At 40.5% G+C, this 20,247-nt stretch overlaps 1 protein-coding gene across 2 annotated transcripts in view; it reads left to right on the top strand.

Moving 5' to 3' along the window:
- Positions 1 to 20,247, top strand: part of PHEX (phosphate regulating endopeptidase homolog X-linked) — a 226,664-nt gene that overhangs the window by 32,602 nt on the left and 173,815 nt on the right. For both annotated transcript variants that reach the window (XM_009197333.4, XM_003917492.5), the window contains 2 exons: positions 12,538 to 12,624; positions 13,633 to 13,859. In XM_009197333.4, the coding sequence (XP_009195597.1) occupies positions 12,538 to 12,624; positions 13,633 to 13,859 (314 nt within the window). The remainder of the gene's footprint in view (positions 1 to 12,537; positions 12,625 to 13,632; positions 13,860 to 20,247) is intronic.

Raw genomic sequence — 20,247 nt, 5'->3', positions numbered from 1 at the left:
TTGTGACTATGCCTGGTGGATGGTTCGAAGATGGATTCCAATTTCAGTGATGTTAAGATGTGAAATAAATGTGCATCTTAAAACTGATGAAATATGGCATGTAAATTATATTTCTGAGAATCCAGGCTTTCCAACTGCTTGTCACATTCACCATGCTTATTTGCTTTAAACAATTTCGCTGAGACTTGTGGGATTCCTTGCCTCAGCATACCTTCGCTTTAGTGTACAATGGTGTATAAACAACACTCCCTCACTTCCTTCTTCCACTTACTCCAATTTGTAGCTACAAAGCTGTACTTTTGCAGCTTTGTAGTTCATCCCAACCTTTAATGTACACATGAACTACCTGGGAATTTTGTTTAAATGCAGATTCTGATTCACTAGGTCTGAAAAAGGACCTGAGAGTCTTTAGTTCCAGGAAGTTCTCAGGTGATACCCATGCTGCTGGTTTGGGGACCACACATTTAATAGCTAGACTTTAGTATGTCTAAGGACATAGTATGTCAGTGAAGAAATTCAGTACCTCTCCAGGGTACATGGATGTTTTAATTTTTCTTCCATTTGTATTATTATTTTGATGAAAACGTATATATTGCAAATTTCTTTGCCTTGCATTGGGTAAATGCAAAGACAGCAGGAATTTTGTATGTCTGATCTTATGGTACAGGGAGAGAGATTTTTTTCCCCTTAATTTGTTTTATGAAAGATTTGTTCATTTCCTTTTCCTTTGCTTTCTTTCTCAAACTTGGGAAACGAATTTATTAGGAAATCTGCATGTAATTGCAGATTAATAACCTACCCATTAATACCACATTAGTTCATCATGATTAATAGCATCTATGTGAATACTTAATGAATTTGTAATGATGGACTATTTGCTTTAAAGTATCAAGAGAACATTCCATGTAAAAAGGCACCACCCATAACAGGAAAATTAATTATATGCTGTTTGGATAATAGCTTGTCACAAACAAGATATGTTTATTTGGAAAGCCTCATTGGTATTGATATTTGCACAGTGAGAGGTACTTTTTAAAAACATTCATGAATCGTTTAATTTGTAAAATGAGAAGGAAATTTTATTTTCATGAACAGTTAAAATAGGTGTAGGGACTGATATTTATGAAAGAGAGCAGCACAAACACAAATATGTGCTAATATACTCACAAGTTTGCCTGTGTCACTAGGCAGAAAGACTTCCTATAGTGGCCATTTAGATTAAGTTCCGAATTGAACTGCTTCTGCTACCCACTGGTCTATTCTAAATTCATAAGTCCACTTCCTCAAGGCCCAAGCATTTCTTTTTTCTTTTTTCTTTTCTTTTTTTTGAGACGAAGTCTTGCTCTGTTGCCAGGCTGGAGTGCTGTGGCACAATCTCGGCTCACTGCAACCTCCGACTCCCTGGTTCAAGCGATTCTCCTGCCTCAGCCTCCCAAGTAGCTGGGATTACAGGCACATGCCACCACGCCCAGATAATTTTTGTATTTTTAGTAGAGACGGGGTTTCACTATGTTGGCCAGGATGGTCTCGAACTCCTGACCTCGTGATCCGCCTGCCTCGGTCTCCCAAACTGCTGGGATTACAGGCGTGAGCCACCGCGCCTGGCCGGTCCAAGCATTTCTTGATACTAATTTTATTTCTTTAGAGAATCATTTGTTTTCTTTATTGTCTTCACTCTAATTCTGTGATGTCAGCAGTCACTATTGTTTATTTCTGTCTTTGCCCTATATCTGAGGAAGTGAAGGTCAAGAAGATTATGTGACTTGCCCAAACTGATCCAGCCATATAATTTGTCCCCCACAGATTATGGGTCTCTCATTTCAAATGTCTCCAATTTTAACCCCGGCGGAAAGAGTTGCAAGCGCAGAGACTCTGTCCAGCTGGTGCCTTTGAGGAAACCCAAGAAGCCCAGTGCGATTGGAGCTCTGAGTTGGAAGGGAAGAGGGATAAATGACAAAACTGAAGAGAAAGGTGGGGGCAGAGCATACAGGCTTTTTAGGCCATGTAAAGATTTTAGACTCTATCCTAGGGCAATGGGAAGGTGTTTGTAAATGTCATGTCGAGGGATGCAATGAGCAATATGCTTTGCTAGAGCGTGCTGCTGTCTGTGGAGAATGGCTTGGAGGAGGTAGCCGACACATGGTGACCAATTCATGCTTTTCCAGCCCCATCACACTGACCTGTTTTCTAGCTTGATATCCAAACGAAGGTAGAGTTTGACTTCCTTGTTACAGGAAATACCAAGGCATGATTGTTTATCCTTTTTTCTATTTTCTCCTTAGGTCAACATGAAAGATCATTGCTGCTTCTTTGTTGCCCTTGATTTCTTTGAACTTAGGAAGGTATTTTGTCAAGCACCCCCACTCATGGGGCAAAATCCTCCAGGGAAGCCATGGCAGCTGCTGGTGGGCATGGTAGTTAGCACTCGTTCTACCAGCACTTTTGCCCCTTTGGGTTCACTGCTTGTGCCAAAGGTGCTGTTGCTTCCCCGCTTTTGGGGGAGATGATTCTGGATAGAGAAGGAAAGAAAGGCTTACTCCTAATCTCTCACTGTCAGAAACCCAGTTCTGGAGGAGTAGTCTCCCTCGACCACACATTGTGGTTTGAACAGCCAGGAATAGAACCCCTCCTTCTCTCACCTCCTCACAGAAGGTGGGAGTGAAAACAGGGGTTAGTTGGGAAGTGGCTTTTTAAACCTATGTTTACAGTGTTTTGATGCCACTTTCATAGATGAGGGAGGAATTGTCTGAAGCTTAGATTTTTTAGGATTTCAGGGATGTGATGTTTATCTCTCTTCCTCTCTTGAGGGTGTGGTATAAACTGGAATTGAAAATAGATAGCCGGCTGGGCGTGGTGGCTCATGCGTGTAATCCCAACATGTTGGGAGGTTGAGGTGGGTGGATCGCTTGAGCCCAGGAGTTCGAGACCAGCCTGGGCAGCATGGCAAAACTTCATCTTTACTAAAAATAAAAATTAACCAGGCACTGGGGCACATGCCTGTGGTCCCAGCTACTCAGAAGGCTAAGGCAGGAGAATCTCTTGAGCCCAAGAGGCGGAGGTTGCAGTGACCCGAGACTGCACCACTGCACTCCAGCCCGGGCAACAGAGTGAGGCCCTGTCTTGGGGAAAAAAAAAGAAATACCCTGTATGGTATTATTTCTTTCACTTTGAGAGTCTTTCTGGCATACTGTTGATATTTTTTCCACTCTTGAATCTGTGTATCAACCCTCACATCAAACTCCTATTGCATTTTACGTTTAAGAAAGGAACTTTTTAAAACTGAGGTTGGCAGAACTGAGAACTAACTTAGACCTAAATGGGCCAACGCAAGGAGAGTGTTTCCAAAACAAAACAAAGTGTTTAGTGTCCTCCTTGAAGAATGTTGACACCAAGTTAAAATGGAGCTGCAGAGTGCAGTGGCGTGATCTCGGCTCACTGCAAGCTCTGCCTCCTGGATTCACGCCATTCTCCTGCCTCAGCCTCCCGAGTAGCTGGGACTACAGGTGCCTGCCACCGCACCCGGCTAATTTTTTTTTGTATTTTTAATAGAGACAGGGTTTCACCGTGGTCTCGATCTCTTGATCTCATGATCCACCCGCCTCGGCCTCCCAAAGTGCTGGGATTACAGGCGTGAGCCACCGCGCCGGCCAAAAGTTCCTTTTTTGATTTGAGGTAGGGTAGGAATGGCAGAGGTGGGAATCTGGGCTGGTGATGTTTCCTGGGATTGCAGGCATCAAGAAAGACCGGTGAGTGCTGTTGGTTTAAAGTAGTGATTCTCAAAGTGTATTCCCCTGACCTGCAGCATCAACTTTACCTGGCAATTTGTTAGTAATGCAAAATCCTGGGCCCCACCCCAGACCTACTGAATTAGACACTCAAGTTAAAACACAGCCATTTGCATTTTAACAAGCTTCCCCCCGCTTTTTTTTTTTTTTTTTTTTTTTAATTTTTGAGACAGAGTTTTCTTGTCACCTAGCTGGAGTGCAATGGCACGGTCTTGGATCACTGCAACCTCCACCTTCCGGGTTTAAGCGATTCTCCTGCCCAGCCTCCCGAGTAGCTGGGAGTACAGGTACCCACCACCACGGCCAGCTAATTTTTTTTTTTTTTTTTGTAATTTTAGTAGAGATGGGGTTTTACCATGTTGGCCAGGCTGGTATCGAACTCCTGACCTCAGGTGATCCGCCTGCCTCTGCCTCCCAAAGTGCTGGGATTACAGGCATGAGCCGCCGCGCCTGGCCTAACAAGGTCTCTTGATTTTTCCAATGTACACTCAAATTTAGAAACCACTGGCTTAGACTAGAGCAAAATGTGAGGTCAAGCCTTGAGGACCAGCCAACTTTGTTCTGTTCTAACCTCACTAGGCCTCCTACCTCTGGTTAGGTGCCTCAGGAATCTGTGTCCCTGGTCAAAAATAGGGTGACAGGACAAAAGGAGTAGATGGCTCATCACAAAGTCATTCCACCACTGCAAAAAGAAGTTATGATGTAACCAGGGAAGGTCTTTCCTTCAGTTATGGTGGAGAGATCTGTCGGGGAATTCCATGAGGGCATAGCTGCCTCTGGTTTAGCCACTGGGGGCCCACTCTCACAGGAAAGCAACTTGCAGAATTTTTCTGGGTATCTGATGGTTGAATTAACCGGAGTCAGAGACCTGAGTCCAAATCCAAGCTCTAACCTTTACTTACTGAGTCTCCTTGGACAAGTTCTTACAGTTTTCTTGCCTGTAGAATGGAGTTATGATATATGTTTCTTAGGATTGCTGGGAAGGTTAATTGAGGTTGCGTATTAATATAATACACCTGGCACAGAGCTGGCGCTTAAAAAATGAACACTGTCATTACTGGTCCTTGGATGTCTTAGGATTGTTCAGGAAGGACCATTGCAGGGAGTATATAAACACACATGGCTTTTTCCTTGTAACGTTAAGATGGATAAAATAGGAGTTAGAGGCCAGGTGTGGTGGCTCACATCTGTAACCCCAGCACTTTGGGAGGCCAAGGCAGGCAGGTCACTTGAGGCCAGGAGTTTGAGACCAGCCTGGCCAATGTGGTGAAATCCTGACTCTACTAAAAACACAAAAAAATTAGCTGGGCGTGGTGGCAAGTGCCTGTAATCCCAGCTATTCATGAGGTTGAAGCAAAGAATAGCTTGAACCCGGGAGGCACAGGTTGCAGTGAGCTGAGATCATGCCACTGCACTCCAGCCTGGGCGACAGAGTGAGACTGTCTCAAAAGAAATAGGAGGGAGAAAAAATATATATAATTAGAGTTAGTAGTAAAAATGTGATATGAAAAAACTGAGGATAGATGTATTTTAAACCTCAAGTTTGGCACAGACCTTACATGGAATGATCTGCTAAGATACAAAATATCTAAATAGGAAAGCTATTTATATTGAGTTAAAACATCAGATTGGCAGATTCATTGTAATGCTATGCTATCAAAGAATAATGCTAAAATTGAAATTATTTTGAAGTCTAACCTTGATAATTATAATTCTTACAAATTCACTTATAAGTGAACATAATAAAAGAGTTACCTTCTGTTAGAGTTTTGTAGTATCTAGCAATTTTATATAATTAATTTCATTATGGACAAAGAGGTCTTTTGTGTTAAAAGGGGACATTTTTGTGTTATTTGGTAACCCATGATTTAGATTGATTTAAAGGATATTAATCTCCTTAAAATCATCTCTGCACCTTTTTCTTAAGCTGATGCTTAATCAACAATTATCATTTATAAGATGATCATAAAAAATGAACAGAGAAAATAATTCTGACAGCTTCTATCCCTATATTTAGGTGGGAGTTTTCTAGAGGAATGAGAAATATCAACTCTTATTGGCTTTTCAGTATGTCAAACAGATTCAGTTAATCCTATGCTTGACTGGCCGTGGGGCTGAGGAACCGCCAAGCTGAGCGTCACACAATTCGTGTGAAAGTATATGAGAGTTACAGGATCCACGGACCATGACTTAGTTAACTTGAATTTTATTTTTTAATGAGAATAACAACAAGCTTTGCAAGCTGATTTAGAGTCTGCAGGTTTAACTGCGTAAGGGTTTAATACCTTTAATACCCACGCAGTGTGAGTTAGAAAAATGAAAATTTTCAGTATAGTAAATAAACTGAGGAGCCTGGAAACCAAATTGAAATCTGTAGCCTAGAAAATCAACAAGGGCTAAAAATAGTAGGATTAGAGGCAACATTCAACCGTAGACCATCCAAAGGTAGTTTTTAAGTACCACCAAAGGTGAAAGCAGGCCATGATATAGTAAGTTTTTAAAAAGTGTGGGTCTAGAGAACATCCTGTTCATTATGTAGATGTGGAAGCTTAAAGTATAGATTTGGTTTTCCAGAGTTTTAATTTTCCATGTTCTTTCTTTCACCAGAATCAGAGGGCACTCCCTCTAATTTCCAAAAGAGAAATGTTACCGTAATCTGCCCGAAATTGAGAATTTACCTTGGTGACGTTGATGTGAAGATTTTAGAATGCAATTGCTGGCTAGGTGTAGTGGCTCATGCCTGTAATCCCAGTGCTATGGGAGGCTGAGTTGGGAGGATCACTTGAGGCCAGGAGTTCAAGACCAGCCTGGGCAATATAGCGAGACCCCCATCTCTACAAAAATAAAAATAAAACAATTAGCCACGGCATGGTGGTGTGCACCTGTAGTCCTAGCTACTTGGGAGGTTGAGGTGAGAGGATGACTTGAGCCCAGGAGGTTGAGGCGAGAGGATGACTTGAGCCCAGGAGGTTGAGGCTTCATTGAGCTTTGATTATGCCTGTTCTCCACTCTGGGTGACACATAAGACCCTGTCTCTGAAAGTACCTATTAAGCAAATCAAGCAAATGGCTCTGGGATTCACTGTTCTCTTAGCAAGTAGCCAGAGGACCCCTTTTAGAATAGGCACATGGAAATATTGTAGGGTCAGGAGAAAGAACACAAAGGAGGGTGCTTTTTAAGAGTTCCTGTGCTCCTGAGCCACTTCATTCAAATGTCAGCTCAGCATCAAGGTTCTTGGTAGGTTGTTGCTCACAGACCTAAAACTGCATATGTGGAGTTTTTGAGAAATGTATTAGGTGGATATGTCTTAGATATTGTAGAAACTTTAAATGATTGGCCTGAGCTCCAGATGGCTGTTATGAACTCTTGACTAAGCAGGGTACTATAAAATCCTCAAAGGCCTCATCCTTCCTTTGGAATTTCCTTTTTGTATTCTAGAGCACTCAATAAATGTCCTGTCTGAGCAGCAGAATTGAATTGAGTGAGGATTGATAGTCCTCCTTCAGCTTCCGAGCATAACTAAGTATTTTTTTTCTCCCCAGTATAGAAGAGCAGGGCATTGGGAATGGATGATAAAGCTGAGACAATTGATGAAAATAAAACTTAGGTACCCTTAAAACTGGCATTCATGAAAACAGATGAATGAAGTCTTGGATTGCATTGTATGATATAGGGACTGAGATGTGAAAAAAAGAGATTGTGGTGTTAGTATGATCAGGGCATTGCTGATTGTAAAAAGAAATAATAAAAGTAGTCCAGCTTCTTTCTCATAGTTCTTTTTCAACTGGATGAAAGTCTCTCTCAGACTTTCCTTGTCAGGAATTCAACTCAGCGAACATTAACTAAGCACCAACCATGCCAAACTCTGGGTCCTGGGTGTTCAAACATGAATGTGACCCAGCCCCTGCCCAAAAGAGTATTCAATCTAATGGAGTATAGCCGTTGTTAATGCCAGTGTTTCATACCAACAGTATTTCTTGGTGATACTATTTGAGGCCCAATGACCAAAAATATCTTTATTATTAAAATTCTCACATGTTTCATCCCCTTTGAGACTAGGCTTGTGTTACAAAGGCATGGTTGTCCACACTGTGGTCAAAAACAAATTTTAGGTGGACTGTAGATCTAAATGTGAAACAATAAAGATTTTAGAAGAAAATGTAAACTATCACTGGGCGCAGTGGCTCATGCCTGTAATCCCAGCACTTTGGGAGGATGAGGTGGGTGGATCACCGGAGGTCAGGAGTTGGAGACCAGCCTGACCAACATGGTGAAACCCCATCTCTACTAAAAATACAAGCTGGGCGTGGTGGCTCATGCCTGTAATCCCAGCAGTTTGGGAGGCTGAGGCAGGTGGATCACCTGAAGTCAGGAGTTCGAGACCAGCCTGGCTAACATGGTGAAACCCCACCTCTACTAATAATACAAAAAATTAGCCGGGCATGGTGGCGCATGCCTGTAGTCCCAGCTACTCGGGAGGCTGAGGCAGGAGAATCTCTTGAACCCGGGAGGCGGAGGTTGCAGTGAGCCAAGATCGTGCCACTGTACTCCAACCTGGTGACAGAACGAGACTCCGTCTCAAAACAAACAAACAAAAACAAAAAAAACAAAAAATAGCCGGGTGTGGTGGCACATGTCTGTAATCCCAGCTACTTGGGAGGCTGAGGCAGGAGAATCTCGTGAACCTGGGAGGTGGAGATTTCAGTGAGCTGAGATGGAGCCACTGCACTCCAGCCTGGGCGACAGAGCAAGACTCCATCTTAAAAAAAAAAAAAAAAAAAGAAAGAAAAAGAAAAGAAAATGTAAACTGTCTTCTGAGTTTGGGATAGGCAGAGATTTCTTGAACAGGACATGGTTACATGTGATAACCATGGAGGAGAAAAATGGACAAGCTGAACTAAATTAAATGATTTCAGTTTATTACAAGATACCATTAAAAATGAAGTCTATGTAATAGGGGATATTTTATAATATATTCAAAAAGGACTTGTATGTAGAATATAGAAAACGCTTCTACAAAACAATAACAAAAAGGTAGATTGCTCTATAAATATGTGATATAGACTTGAATAAGTATTTTACCATAGAGGATGTTAGTTTTCTTGGTTGGGGGTAGTGATTGGAAGGGAGCACACGGGGCTTCTGGGGTTCCAGTAATTAATAATGCTGGTTACTTAAGCATGTTAACTTTGTGAACATTCTTCACATTATGATCTGTGTACTTTTCTGTGTGTTGTATTATTTGTGTACTTTTCTGTACTTTCATTGAAAAAGTTTACATAAAAAAAAAAAATGCTTTGTTGTCCAAGATGAAGAATGTGAGCAAAATATTTTTGGAGGTTAACACTGATTGCAAAATATGTCTCCCCATTTAGAACTGCCTCTACTATAGAAGCAGAGGAAATGTTGAGAGCATGGGGCTTTGCAAGGTGGCTAGAGCAGGTCCAGTTTGTGAAATAGTCCTACACACAGCCTGGCAGTATCTTAGGTTAGCGTAAGTCCTTTGGCCACCAATATCCTGAGAAGCAAGCAAGAGAACAAAAACAATTATGGAGGAAGCACTGGAAACAAGCTTGATTACTTGACAGTTTTGTATAGGGCTAATTCTGCCTGTAATCCTGTTTAAGTCACCACTTATTGATCCCCGTTATCATGTGCCCAGGCACCGAGATGGGGGCTTTCTGTGCATTTAAAAATTTTAAATCCTCAGCACAATCCTGGGAAGCATGTACTCTTATTATTTGACTTTACAGATTAAGGAACTGGGGCTTAGAGAGATTAAATAACTCGCTAGAATTCCAGCTAGCAAGTTGCAGCAAGCTGCAGCTGGAACCCATGTCTGTGTGATTCCAAAGCACCCCCCCACATGTCTATTATGTTGCCTTTAAAAAAAATTTTTTTTTTATTTGATGGAGCATAGTGAGAAGAAACATACTTAGTTTTCAAATTTGATGATCAGAAGAACTTCTCAAACCAATTTTAAAGTCTGAGGTTTGCTGTGCTATAGTATTTTTATTTTATTTTATTTTTTGAAATACAGTCTCACTCTGTCACCCAGGCTGGAGTGCAGTGGCGAGATCTTGACTCACTGCAACCTCTACCTCTCGGGTTCAAGCAATTCTCCTGCCTCAGCCTCCCGAGTAGCTGGGACTACAGGTGTGCGTCTCCATGCCCAGCTAATTTTTGTATTATTACTAGAGGCGGGGTTTCACTATATTGTCCAGGCTTGTCTCAAACTCCTGACCGCGTGATCTGCCCGCCTCGGCCTCCCGAAGTGCTGGAATTACAGGCATGAGCCACCGTGCCTGGCCTGCAGTTTTACGAACTGCAGTTGTCCTTTGCGGTTGTAAGGTGGTAAGAAATACCTGGGTGGGGTGGGTTGGGGATTGAGAAATCCTCCAAGAAACAACACAGGCTATGATTGGAATGCCCCTGTATGGGTGACCCATGAGCCTTTCTCAATGCTTTGGGGACATTTTAATAACTTGAGTAATTACTTGTGGTAGGCAGGCTTTGTTTTCTACTCATTAACTCTCCAGGCTACATTTTGTTCTTCTTACTGCTAATTCACATGCAGAGATACGTAAAATGGATGTTGTCAACTGATTGCCACATCACTGTCTGCATATCAATGCTCTCCTGTCTGCCTGGGCTCAGAGAGAAGGAAAGAAGAGAAGGAAAAGGGTATGACAAGGAACTTGTGATAGCCGAATCTGTTTTAAAAGCCAAATTCTGGTACAGAAACCAGAATTTTGACATATACGAATTATTGATACTCGTGCATGGCTAGTGTTTTGCAACTGCCCTATTTAGCATATGCTGGTCCTCTTTTTCCCTCCTTGTGATAGATAGCACGCCTTGGGAGCAGACACAGGTAAATGTTTCATGCTTTTAGTTCTTTTTGCTCCTGTGGCTTGTTTGGCCCTTAGGACATTCATGCTTTTTAGCCCATGGAGTGTTTATAGCATCAGAACATCATCACAACCCTAAATGAAATTTGGATTATTTACTTCTAAGTATGTTTCCCAAACAGTCTAATGACTGTGTAAGCAATATAGTGGAAGGGCACAGGAGCCGATTTGAATGGAAATATATGTGGATATGGCTTTAGATCTTTTTGTCTATTAAAAAAAAGTCTCCTTTAAAAAATCCTTGGGAACCTGGTGCGGCGGCTCACGCCAGTAATCCCAGCACTTTGGGAGGCCAAGGTAGTCGGATCACCTGAGGTCAGGCATTTGAGACCAGCCTGGCCAACATGGTGAAACTCCATCTCTACTAAAAATACAGAAAATTAGCTGAGTGTGGTGGGGTGTGCCTGTAATCCCAGCTACTCGGGAGGCTGAGACAGGAGAATTGCTTGAACCCGGGAGGTGGAGGCTGCAGTGAGCTGAGATCATGCCACTGCACTCCAGCCTGGGCGACAGAGTGATACTCTGTCTCAAAAACAAAAAAACAAAACAAAAAAAACTTGCGGCTAGTTGTCTTGATTTTATTATTATGATGATACACAAGAAAGAAACACCAAACAATCTGAAATAATTGAAAATACATCCAACCCAATTTAATTTATTTCACTGGAATCTATCTAGTTATATGGACTCGTTTTAGGTATAGGTGCTTATTTTTAAAAAACTGGGCAGGAGCTCTGGGTTGCATTTTTTTTTTTTTTTTAAACTGTAGAACTTCTAGTTTAGAAGGAAGATTCCTCTTCAGGAGATATATAATTATGTATTAATTTAATTAGTGCTGTACATTGTGTCTTGAAGCTATTCAGAGTATCATAGGAACATCTGTTATACTGTGGTTATGATGGCTGCTAGGTTGTTTCCCCAAATGCCTTGACAAGGCAGTTTGACATAGTTTGGTGAAGGCAGTGACCTGGTGCTGCAGTCACCACAGGGATTTTTCATCTTGGCTTCACGTTGGTAGACTGATACTCTCAAGTATGTTCAACGTTCTCTTTTTCGGGAGATGGTTGTTTTCATTGAGTCCTGGCTTTCCTCTTTCCTTATTTAATGAAATAGTGACAACTATCATTTTCTACCTTCAAACATTATTATTAGTGATTTTATAAATAGAAAATTATTTTCCAGTTGGGCCTATGTCTGTGCTGGCAACCGTTGTATACACACGGACTCTTTTAGATGTCTAGGACTTTGCATGTGTAAATGGGCAAGTTTTCAGGCAATTCCGGTAGATTTTCCAATCTTGTCTCTCCATTTCCTGTCTAAAGAACTTCTTCCATGTCCACAGCATGTTTATTCAACATTGGATAAAACTTCTAATGGGAAATTTCTTCCGGGTGACCTCCCTGAGAGACTGGGCTGTGGAGAAATCTCAAGAAACACAACCCCGATGAAATTAGCTCCGTTGAGAATATTACTTGGTCCTGGAACAAGGGACAGAATTCAGTTATTTTTGATTCTTGAACAAATGAATTCTGTTTCCTTTTGTGTAGGTGGCAGAAGAAATTGACCCCTGTAGAAGATCCAGTCTCAGTTGGAAATTGAACTTTTGGTTTCTTTTGAGTTAGGAGTGCCCTGGATAAGAGAATGTAAAACTGTTTTTGTTTGAACCTCATGCAACTTGGAATCTGTTCTGTTGTCTGCATATCTTTGATAGATCTGTCTTTTCCAGGGTTGTCTGTCTTTATATTTAATTTTCTGGAGGTTGGAATTGTGATTATCGAATGACTTCCAACTTGGCAGCACATGTGGGTGGATACTAATGAATCCTTTCTTAACCTTCCCAGAACTTTTGGAGAAATCGATCAGTAGAAGGCGGGACACGGAAGCCATACAGAAAGCCAAAATCCTTTATTCATCCTGCATGAATGAGAGTGAGTGATGAAGAAAACTAAATAAAATATTTACCATACCTATCCTTTAGAGTTCTATTAATGTTTTAATATATTGTTTGAGGAAGAAGAGAACTACTAAGAATTCTATTAATGTTTAAAAGTGTTAAAGGAATGATTGTCAAAGACTGGATTTTGACTAGTCCCATCTTAGTTAATGTTGTTACTGGCTTGGTGGAGAAAATCATCTTATTTATATGGGTTGGATTCTTTGGGTATCATTTACTCCCTGAGAAACTTAGAAAAAGTCAGCAGGGCAAACTCCACTGTATCTGATTCAGAAACCAGAATCCAGAAGCCAGGCCAAGTCTGGCTTGAGAAAGAGACTGGGAGGGAGTGCACCTACTAGAGCCTAGAGAAATCCAGATTCCTAGGCTTGCCAGGTTCCTGTGTCAGCCTAACAGGCATCTTTGTTGGGTCCTTAGCCCTGTCTCAACACCTTGGGTCTGATTGGAATTAGAACAGATACTGGTCACTTGACCTAGTCTGCCTTCTCAAGGCCATTGCAGGATGAAGCCAGTGCCTGTGGGAAGTGTGTCAACTGGTTTAGGATTTGGGGTATCATGTGGTGAGCTAGAAAAGAGCAATAAAAGACAGGAATCTGAAGCATCACTTCTTCGTTGGGTAGTGATTGGCTTTATTGAGGCATTCCTTTAGTTAGCGTTGTACCTTAGTCCCACCAAGTATTATTCATTGACTGGGTTCCATGTAGAGAGTCCATGTTTATTGTAGTGAATATCCAGCAGTTTCCCTGGTCAGCTGTCCTGGCAAGAACACTAGATGTAGACAGTCACATCGAAGTGTGGATTGTAGGTAGTTCTGTCTCTGTGATTATGCTCATCTCACCCCACCTCTTTTACCTACTCCCTAACGGCTGAAATTTTAAGTTGGAGCCTTATGGGAATTTTGTCTTGAGAAGATGCACTTGAATTCTAGTGTGTTGATCCAGTTTGCAATTCTAACTTTCTCTTCATATCTGCTCCCTTTCAGAAGCGATTGAAAAAGCAGATGCCAGGCCACTGCTACACATCCTACGGCATTCACCTTTCCGCTGGCCCGTGCTTGAATCTAACATTGGCCCCGAAGGGGTTTGGTCAGAGAGAAAGTTCAGCCTTCTGCAGACACTTGCAACGTTTCGTGGTCAATACAGCAATTCTGTGTTCATCCGTTTGTATGTGTCCCCTGATGACAAGTCATCCAATGAACATATCTTGAAGGTATAATGAGGACCCATTTATCTTCTTTGCTCAGTCCTAAATTAGCCTTTTGGGGTGCCATCCTGGGGAAAGAGACTCATGCTGCCTTAGTGAAATAATAACATAAAACATTTTTATGGAATAGTAGAATCTAGAATATTCCCTTCTCCCGGATTTGCAGAATGTATACCATTACCACACAAGTTTTGTAAGCCTTTTGGAAAACTAGTGAATTAGTTTCAAGTGATCTGTGATCTGGCCCTCACATGCCTACTCAGAGCAAGTCTAAGGTTCCTAAATTCCAGTGGGAAGGGGACTACAGGTCTCCTGTTGTTAGCAGAGACTTTCTGTGCCCTGCTCTTGTCCTTGCCTCCTCATTCTCTTGACAGGAGAAAACACATGCCATGATTTTTTGTTCCTCTTTCACTAACATTTTCGTGTGCACACACCTAAGTTTTAGTTATCAAATTCACTCTGAATCTCTCCTCCCTCCTTTTCAAAGATGCAGCAAAACTTGTTCTGTTCCAAGTGCTTGCTTGCATTTTCTGTTGGAAGACTAACCATGTCTTCCATAAAGCAATGGGCCACATGGACATACCCTGAGGCAGAGCACATTGGTGAAATCAGGAGCCTGTCCAAAAACTACCAACAGCTACAGACTCACCAATGAAAGAGCTATGCAAGAATTCAAATAACATTCGTCAAATAGTTTTGTGCTTTGATCCTGCTCGGTTTTATTTTGTTTTACTTCCACAGTTACTTTGACTGATAGTGAAAATGTTATTGCATGACTGATTTTCTCCCCAATTCTGTCCTTAGTCAAATCAGAAAATATTAATGAAATATTGATATTCTAATTTTAGACAGGTATTGCCCTCATCTCATGTATTTTAACCTTCTAAAATCCAAATCTTAAAGTTCATCTTTTGATTTAGACCAGAGATTGGCACATTTTTTGGGTAAAGGGCCAGATAATACATATTTTAGGGTTTGCAGGCCATCTGGTCTCTGTTGCAACTACTTAATTCTGCCATTGTGTCTGGGAAAGCAACTGTGGACAACACAGGTATGGCTGTGTGGCGGGCTGGCCCATTGGCTGTAGTTTTCTCACCTCTAGGTTAGACAATGGAATTCTCAGTAAAAATCTTGGGTCATTGAAAGGACTCCCCTCTACTCAGGAGGAAATTCTGAGTTCTAGAGACAATTGTGTTTCTATGTTTGGTGATGAAATGAGCCATCTTCTAATGCTGTCAGGATAAGATGTGCTATGTAAGACACGATGATGATAACCCATCTGATCTCTGTACTGTGTTGATATATCACTCATTTTTTGAAACTAGGCTTTAAGACTATCATTATCAATTCCAGAACTATTATGATGTTCTTTCAAATACCTTAAGTGGTGTTTTTTGTTTTTTTTTTTTTTGAGACGGAGTCTCGCTCTGTTGCCCAGGCTGGAGTACAGTGGCCGGATCTCAGCTCACTGCAAGCTCCGCCTCCCGGGTTCACGCCATTCTCCTGCCTCAGCTTCCCGAGTAGCTGGGACTACAGGCGCCTGCCACCTCGCCCGGCTAGTTTTTTGTATTTTTTAGTAGAGACGGGGTTTCACCATGTTAGCCAGGATGGTCTCGATCTCCTGACCTCGTGATCCGCCCGTCTCAGCCTCCCAAAGTGCTGGGATTACAGGCTTGAGCCACCGCGCCCGGCTTAAGTGGTGTTTTGAAGTAAACTGAAGGCTGTTTTCCAAACTTGAGTTTAAGTTTATGCATTCTACTGAGTGATAGAAGATCTTGATTCACACACAGATGAATAATTGCAAATGGTAGCCATTTTATTATCTTTCTCACCTATTTCTGGATCTACTCAATTGAATTTATTTCTTTAAAGTTTTTATTATCAAAATGTGATACAAAATTAAAGAATAGAATAATAAACTCCCATGTATCCATCAACCCAACTTCAACAACTCTCAACTTTCTGCTGTTATGTTTCTTTCTGAGGTTATGTTTTAATCTAGACCCCTCCTTTTTTGGGAGGTGGCTAGAACGTTTTATAGCAAATTAAAAATATATCATTGCATAGTAAATACTTCAGTGCTTAGCTAGCGGAAAGGACTATTATCACAACCAAAAAGATATCATAATTCCATAATTAACAGCTAATAACTAGTTAATTTTCAACTTTTGTGATTGTCTTAAACATGTCCTTAAAAAAACAAAACAGTTGGTCTTTGATTCAATCTCCAAATAAGACTCACAGGTGAACTTAGTTGATATGTCTGTTGTACTCCACAAGGGATCCCCCTATTTTTGTTTTTTTAAACCACATTTATTTGTTGAAGAAACTGGAGTATTTTTCCTGTAAACTGTCTTACATTCTGAATTTGACTGTTTTCAGGGTAATCTAATAGCTGACAAAAGTTCTTGTTTACAGGAGAATCACAGCTTAAAAATGCAGAATAAATAATAGGAAGCTATCTATTTAAAAAAAAATCCCTAATGAAAGGATGGATCTAGGTAATTATCATCAATGACTGCTTAAAACTATTAGGTAAATGGTTGATTGGGAAATTCATGATAGAGCAGACCAATATCACCTGTACCCTAATATCAATGATAGCATCGCTAAAAGTGGGGCAACTGGATATCTTGTGCCTCCTGGTATCAGTTGGAAGTGCACACTATCACCAGTGATGTTGTTGTGCCCCCACAATTGAGCCTCTAGTTTTAATACGAGCTTACAGAAAACATGAGGAATAGAGAAACATGGTAACCAGTTTTTAATAGCTTGCCTTGTATACTTAATATTCAATTAAACTGATCCTAGAAATGCTAAAATGTCAATGATAGAATACTTTCCAAATGTAAGGAGGCACCCATGTACTTATTATTGCTCTCTTTTGCCAAGATGGCAGCTTGTTCCAAACTGGTATTTAACGTTGTTTGGCATTTGAGTGTGGCAAACGTTTGCTTAAGTTCTGTTCCTGTTTGTACCATTTTACATGACTGAATATTCACATATCTGAACTAATTGCCTTCCCTCAGATATAATATAACTATAGTCTTCCTGATGACACATTTACAAGAGTTCGAGCATGTATCTAGAGATGGTAGGAGAAGCTTTATTCTGAGAGCTACATGAAACCCAATGAACCTGATAACAAAAATTAGCGTACTGGTGCCTGCCAAAGTTGTAGAATTTGCAAGTGTTGCTTTTTTATTCATTTAAAAATAGTTAAAACTATAAAAGACAAAATCTAATTGGATGAACATTTGGAGCCCTCTCTTATAGGTTTTATGGAATATCGTTAGAAAACTACTGGTATAGTTAAAAAAAATAGGCTTTGGTATTTAAAAGATTGAGGTTTGCAGTTTAGCTCTGTGATTTACTCACAGAATATCCTTGTGCAAATTACTTCACCTCCCTGATCTCACTTTTCCCATGTGTACGGAAGGGTGAATTAGAATTTACTTTTAATTGTCAGTGAGATTCGAATGAATTGACTTTTGTGACAGTTTTCGTGGTAGATACTGGTCCACAGTAGCACATGATACAAGGTTCCGAACCTACTCTTCAAGGATGACTGAGCAACTGGTCAGGACCATTTGGAGAATGTTTTTCTTTGACATGTGTACCTGATAGGCCTCTCAGAGCTCAAACTCAGTTGTGCAAGGAATAGGCATTTTGTTTACTCGACCTAATCTTTGACTCTGAGCTCCCACCCAACCTTTTGGTGGGAAACTGAACCTTAGTCTAGGCATTTACCTCCCCTCTTGGTGGCCCCATTTCTCAGTCTTCTCCTAGAGTACTGGGAAACTCCAATACCAGTTATCTGGTTTCTGAGAAGAAATCCACTATGGAACCATGTAGCCCCTTCAAGTGTGCCCCTCTGATGCTGAGGTCCTGCGACTCCCATTCCTTCTCAGATCCTGCCATGTTTCGGGGACACTGATCAGTTCCTCTGCTTATGAGAATCCTTGACTTCTTTTGCTGCTTGAAAGATCCTCTTTCTGCTCTGGGAGAAATCCCTCTTACCTGAAACTCTCTTCTGTCAATGTCCTTAGGCTTCCTTTTCCATCAAATTCAATTTTCCTCGGTGTGCCTAGCTTTTCTAATCCCACAAACCCACAGGAATAAGAGAATGGCCTTCTGGGCAGGCACAGCACTGTGGGCATCCTTTTGGGTGAGCAGATGGTGCCTTTGGGTGAAGAGAGAGGCACTATTTCTAAGGGGTAGATATAGCCCCATGCCAAAGACACGCAATTTGGCCAGCAGGGATTGCTCCAATCTATACAACATACTTCTGCAAAGCTCCCCTTTGGCGAAATGACACAGGGTTTGCTACAGGCTTAAATGAGATAAAGCGATTTCAAAAATACAGAAAACAATAGAAGTTAGTGACCAAAAACATTATCTTGCTACACATGTTTGGATTTATTCTATGTCAGGAGATAGTAAGTATGAGGATTTAAGGTACAATAAAAGACGTGAGTATATGTGATCCTGAAAGAGTATTTGAAAGGCCAGGGTTGCCCCAGTATGTATTTACTAGTTAATGAAGACAACAACTTAAAGTCATCATCTCTCAACAGCCCGCATTTTTCTGGCTCTCAGTAAAACTCGTAAAAAATAGCAAGGAGAAACTCTAAGAAAATTGGAAAAGTTTCTTTCTCTTTCTTTTTCCTTTTTTCCCAGGAACTGACAGAACATAGAATTTTATTTTATTCTTGTTATTTTTTATTGATACATAACTACACATTTTCATGGTACATGTGATAATCTTATACATTCATAAAATCAAATCATGGTAACTGGAATATATCCAATAATGGGATTGCTGGGTCAAATGATAGTTCTGTTTTAAGTTTTTGCAGAAATCACCAAACTGCTTTCCACAGTGGCTGGACTAATTTACATTCCCACCAACAGTGTATAAGCATTCCCTTTTCCCTACATCCATGCCAACATCTATTATTTTTTGACTTTTTGATAATAACTATTCTGACTGGTGTGAGATACTGATGTATCTCATTGTGGCTTTGATTCGCGTTCCTCTACGGATAAGTGATGGTGAGCTTTTTTTCATATGCTTGTTGGCCACATGTATGTCTTCTTTTGAAAAGTGTCTGTTCATGTCCTTTGTCTACTTTTTAATGGGGTTGTTTGGTTTTTGCTTATAAATTTGTTTATGTTCCTTGCAAGTTCTGGATATTAGACCTTTGTCGGATGCATAGTTGGCAAATACTTTCTGCCATTCTGTGGGTTGTCTGTTTATTCTGTTGATAGCTTCTTTTGCTGTGCAGAAGCTCTTTGGTTTAATTAAGTCCCGTTTGTCATTTTTTGTTTTTGTTGCAATTGCTTTTGGCGTCTTTATCATGAAATCTTGCCCAAAGCAATTTACAGATTCAATGCTATTTCTATCGAACTACCAATGACATTGTTCACATAATTAGAAAAAGGCTATTCTAAAATTCATATGGAATCAAAACAGAACCTGAATAGCCAAAGCAATTCTAAGCAAAAAGAACAAACCTAGAGCCATCACATTACCCGATTTCAAACTATAGTATAAGGCTGTAGTAACCAAAACAGTGTGGCTGGTACAACTACAGACACATAGATCGATGGAAACAGCCCAGAAATAAAGCTGCACACCAACAACCATCTGATCTTTGATAAAGTCTACAAAAACAAGCATGGGTAAAGGACTGTGGTGCCAGGATAACTGGCTAGCCGTATGCAGAAGATTGAAACTGGACCCCTTACTTTTATCACATACAGAAATCAACTCAAGATGGATTAAAGATGTAAATGTAAAACCTAAAACTGTGAAAACCCTTGAAGAAAATCTAGGAAATACCATTCCAGACATAGGCCCTATACTATATTTTGAAGTCAGGTAATGTGATTCCTCCAGCTTTGTTCTTTTTGCCCAGGATTGCTTTGGCTATTTGGGGTCTTTCATGGTTCCGTATAAAATTGAGGATTTGTTTTCTCTTTTGTGAAGAATGTCAATGGTATTTTGATAGAGGTTGTGTTGAATCTGTAGATTGCTTTCAGTGGTATTGTCATTTTAACAATATTATACTAATTCATAAGCATGGAATATCCTTCCTTTCTTTGTGTCCTTTTCAACTTCTTTCATCAACATTTTATAGTTTTCTTTACATGAATCTTTTATTCCATGGGTTAAATAGATTCCTAGGTGTTTTATATTGTAAATGATATTGTTTATTGATTTCTTTTTCAGATTATTTGCTTTTGGTGTATATAAATGCTGTTGATTTTTTTGTATGTTGATTTTGTATACTCCAACTTTACTACATTTGTTTATCAGTTCTAATAGTTTTTTGGTAGAGCCTTTAGGTTTATCCAAATATAAGATAATGTTATCTGTGTACAAGGCTAA

This window comes from Papio anubis, chromosome X (assembly GCF_008728515.1).
Source record: "Papio anubis isolate 15944 chromosome X, Panubis1.0, whole genome shotgun sequence".
Classification (NCBI taxonomy): domain Eukaryota; kingdom Metazoa; phylum Chordata; class Mammalia; order Primates; family Cercopithecidae; genus Papio; species Papio anubis.
Note: the sequence above shows the minus strand (reverse complement) of the source record. Positions and strands in the feature narration are given on the sequence as shown.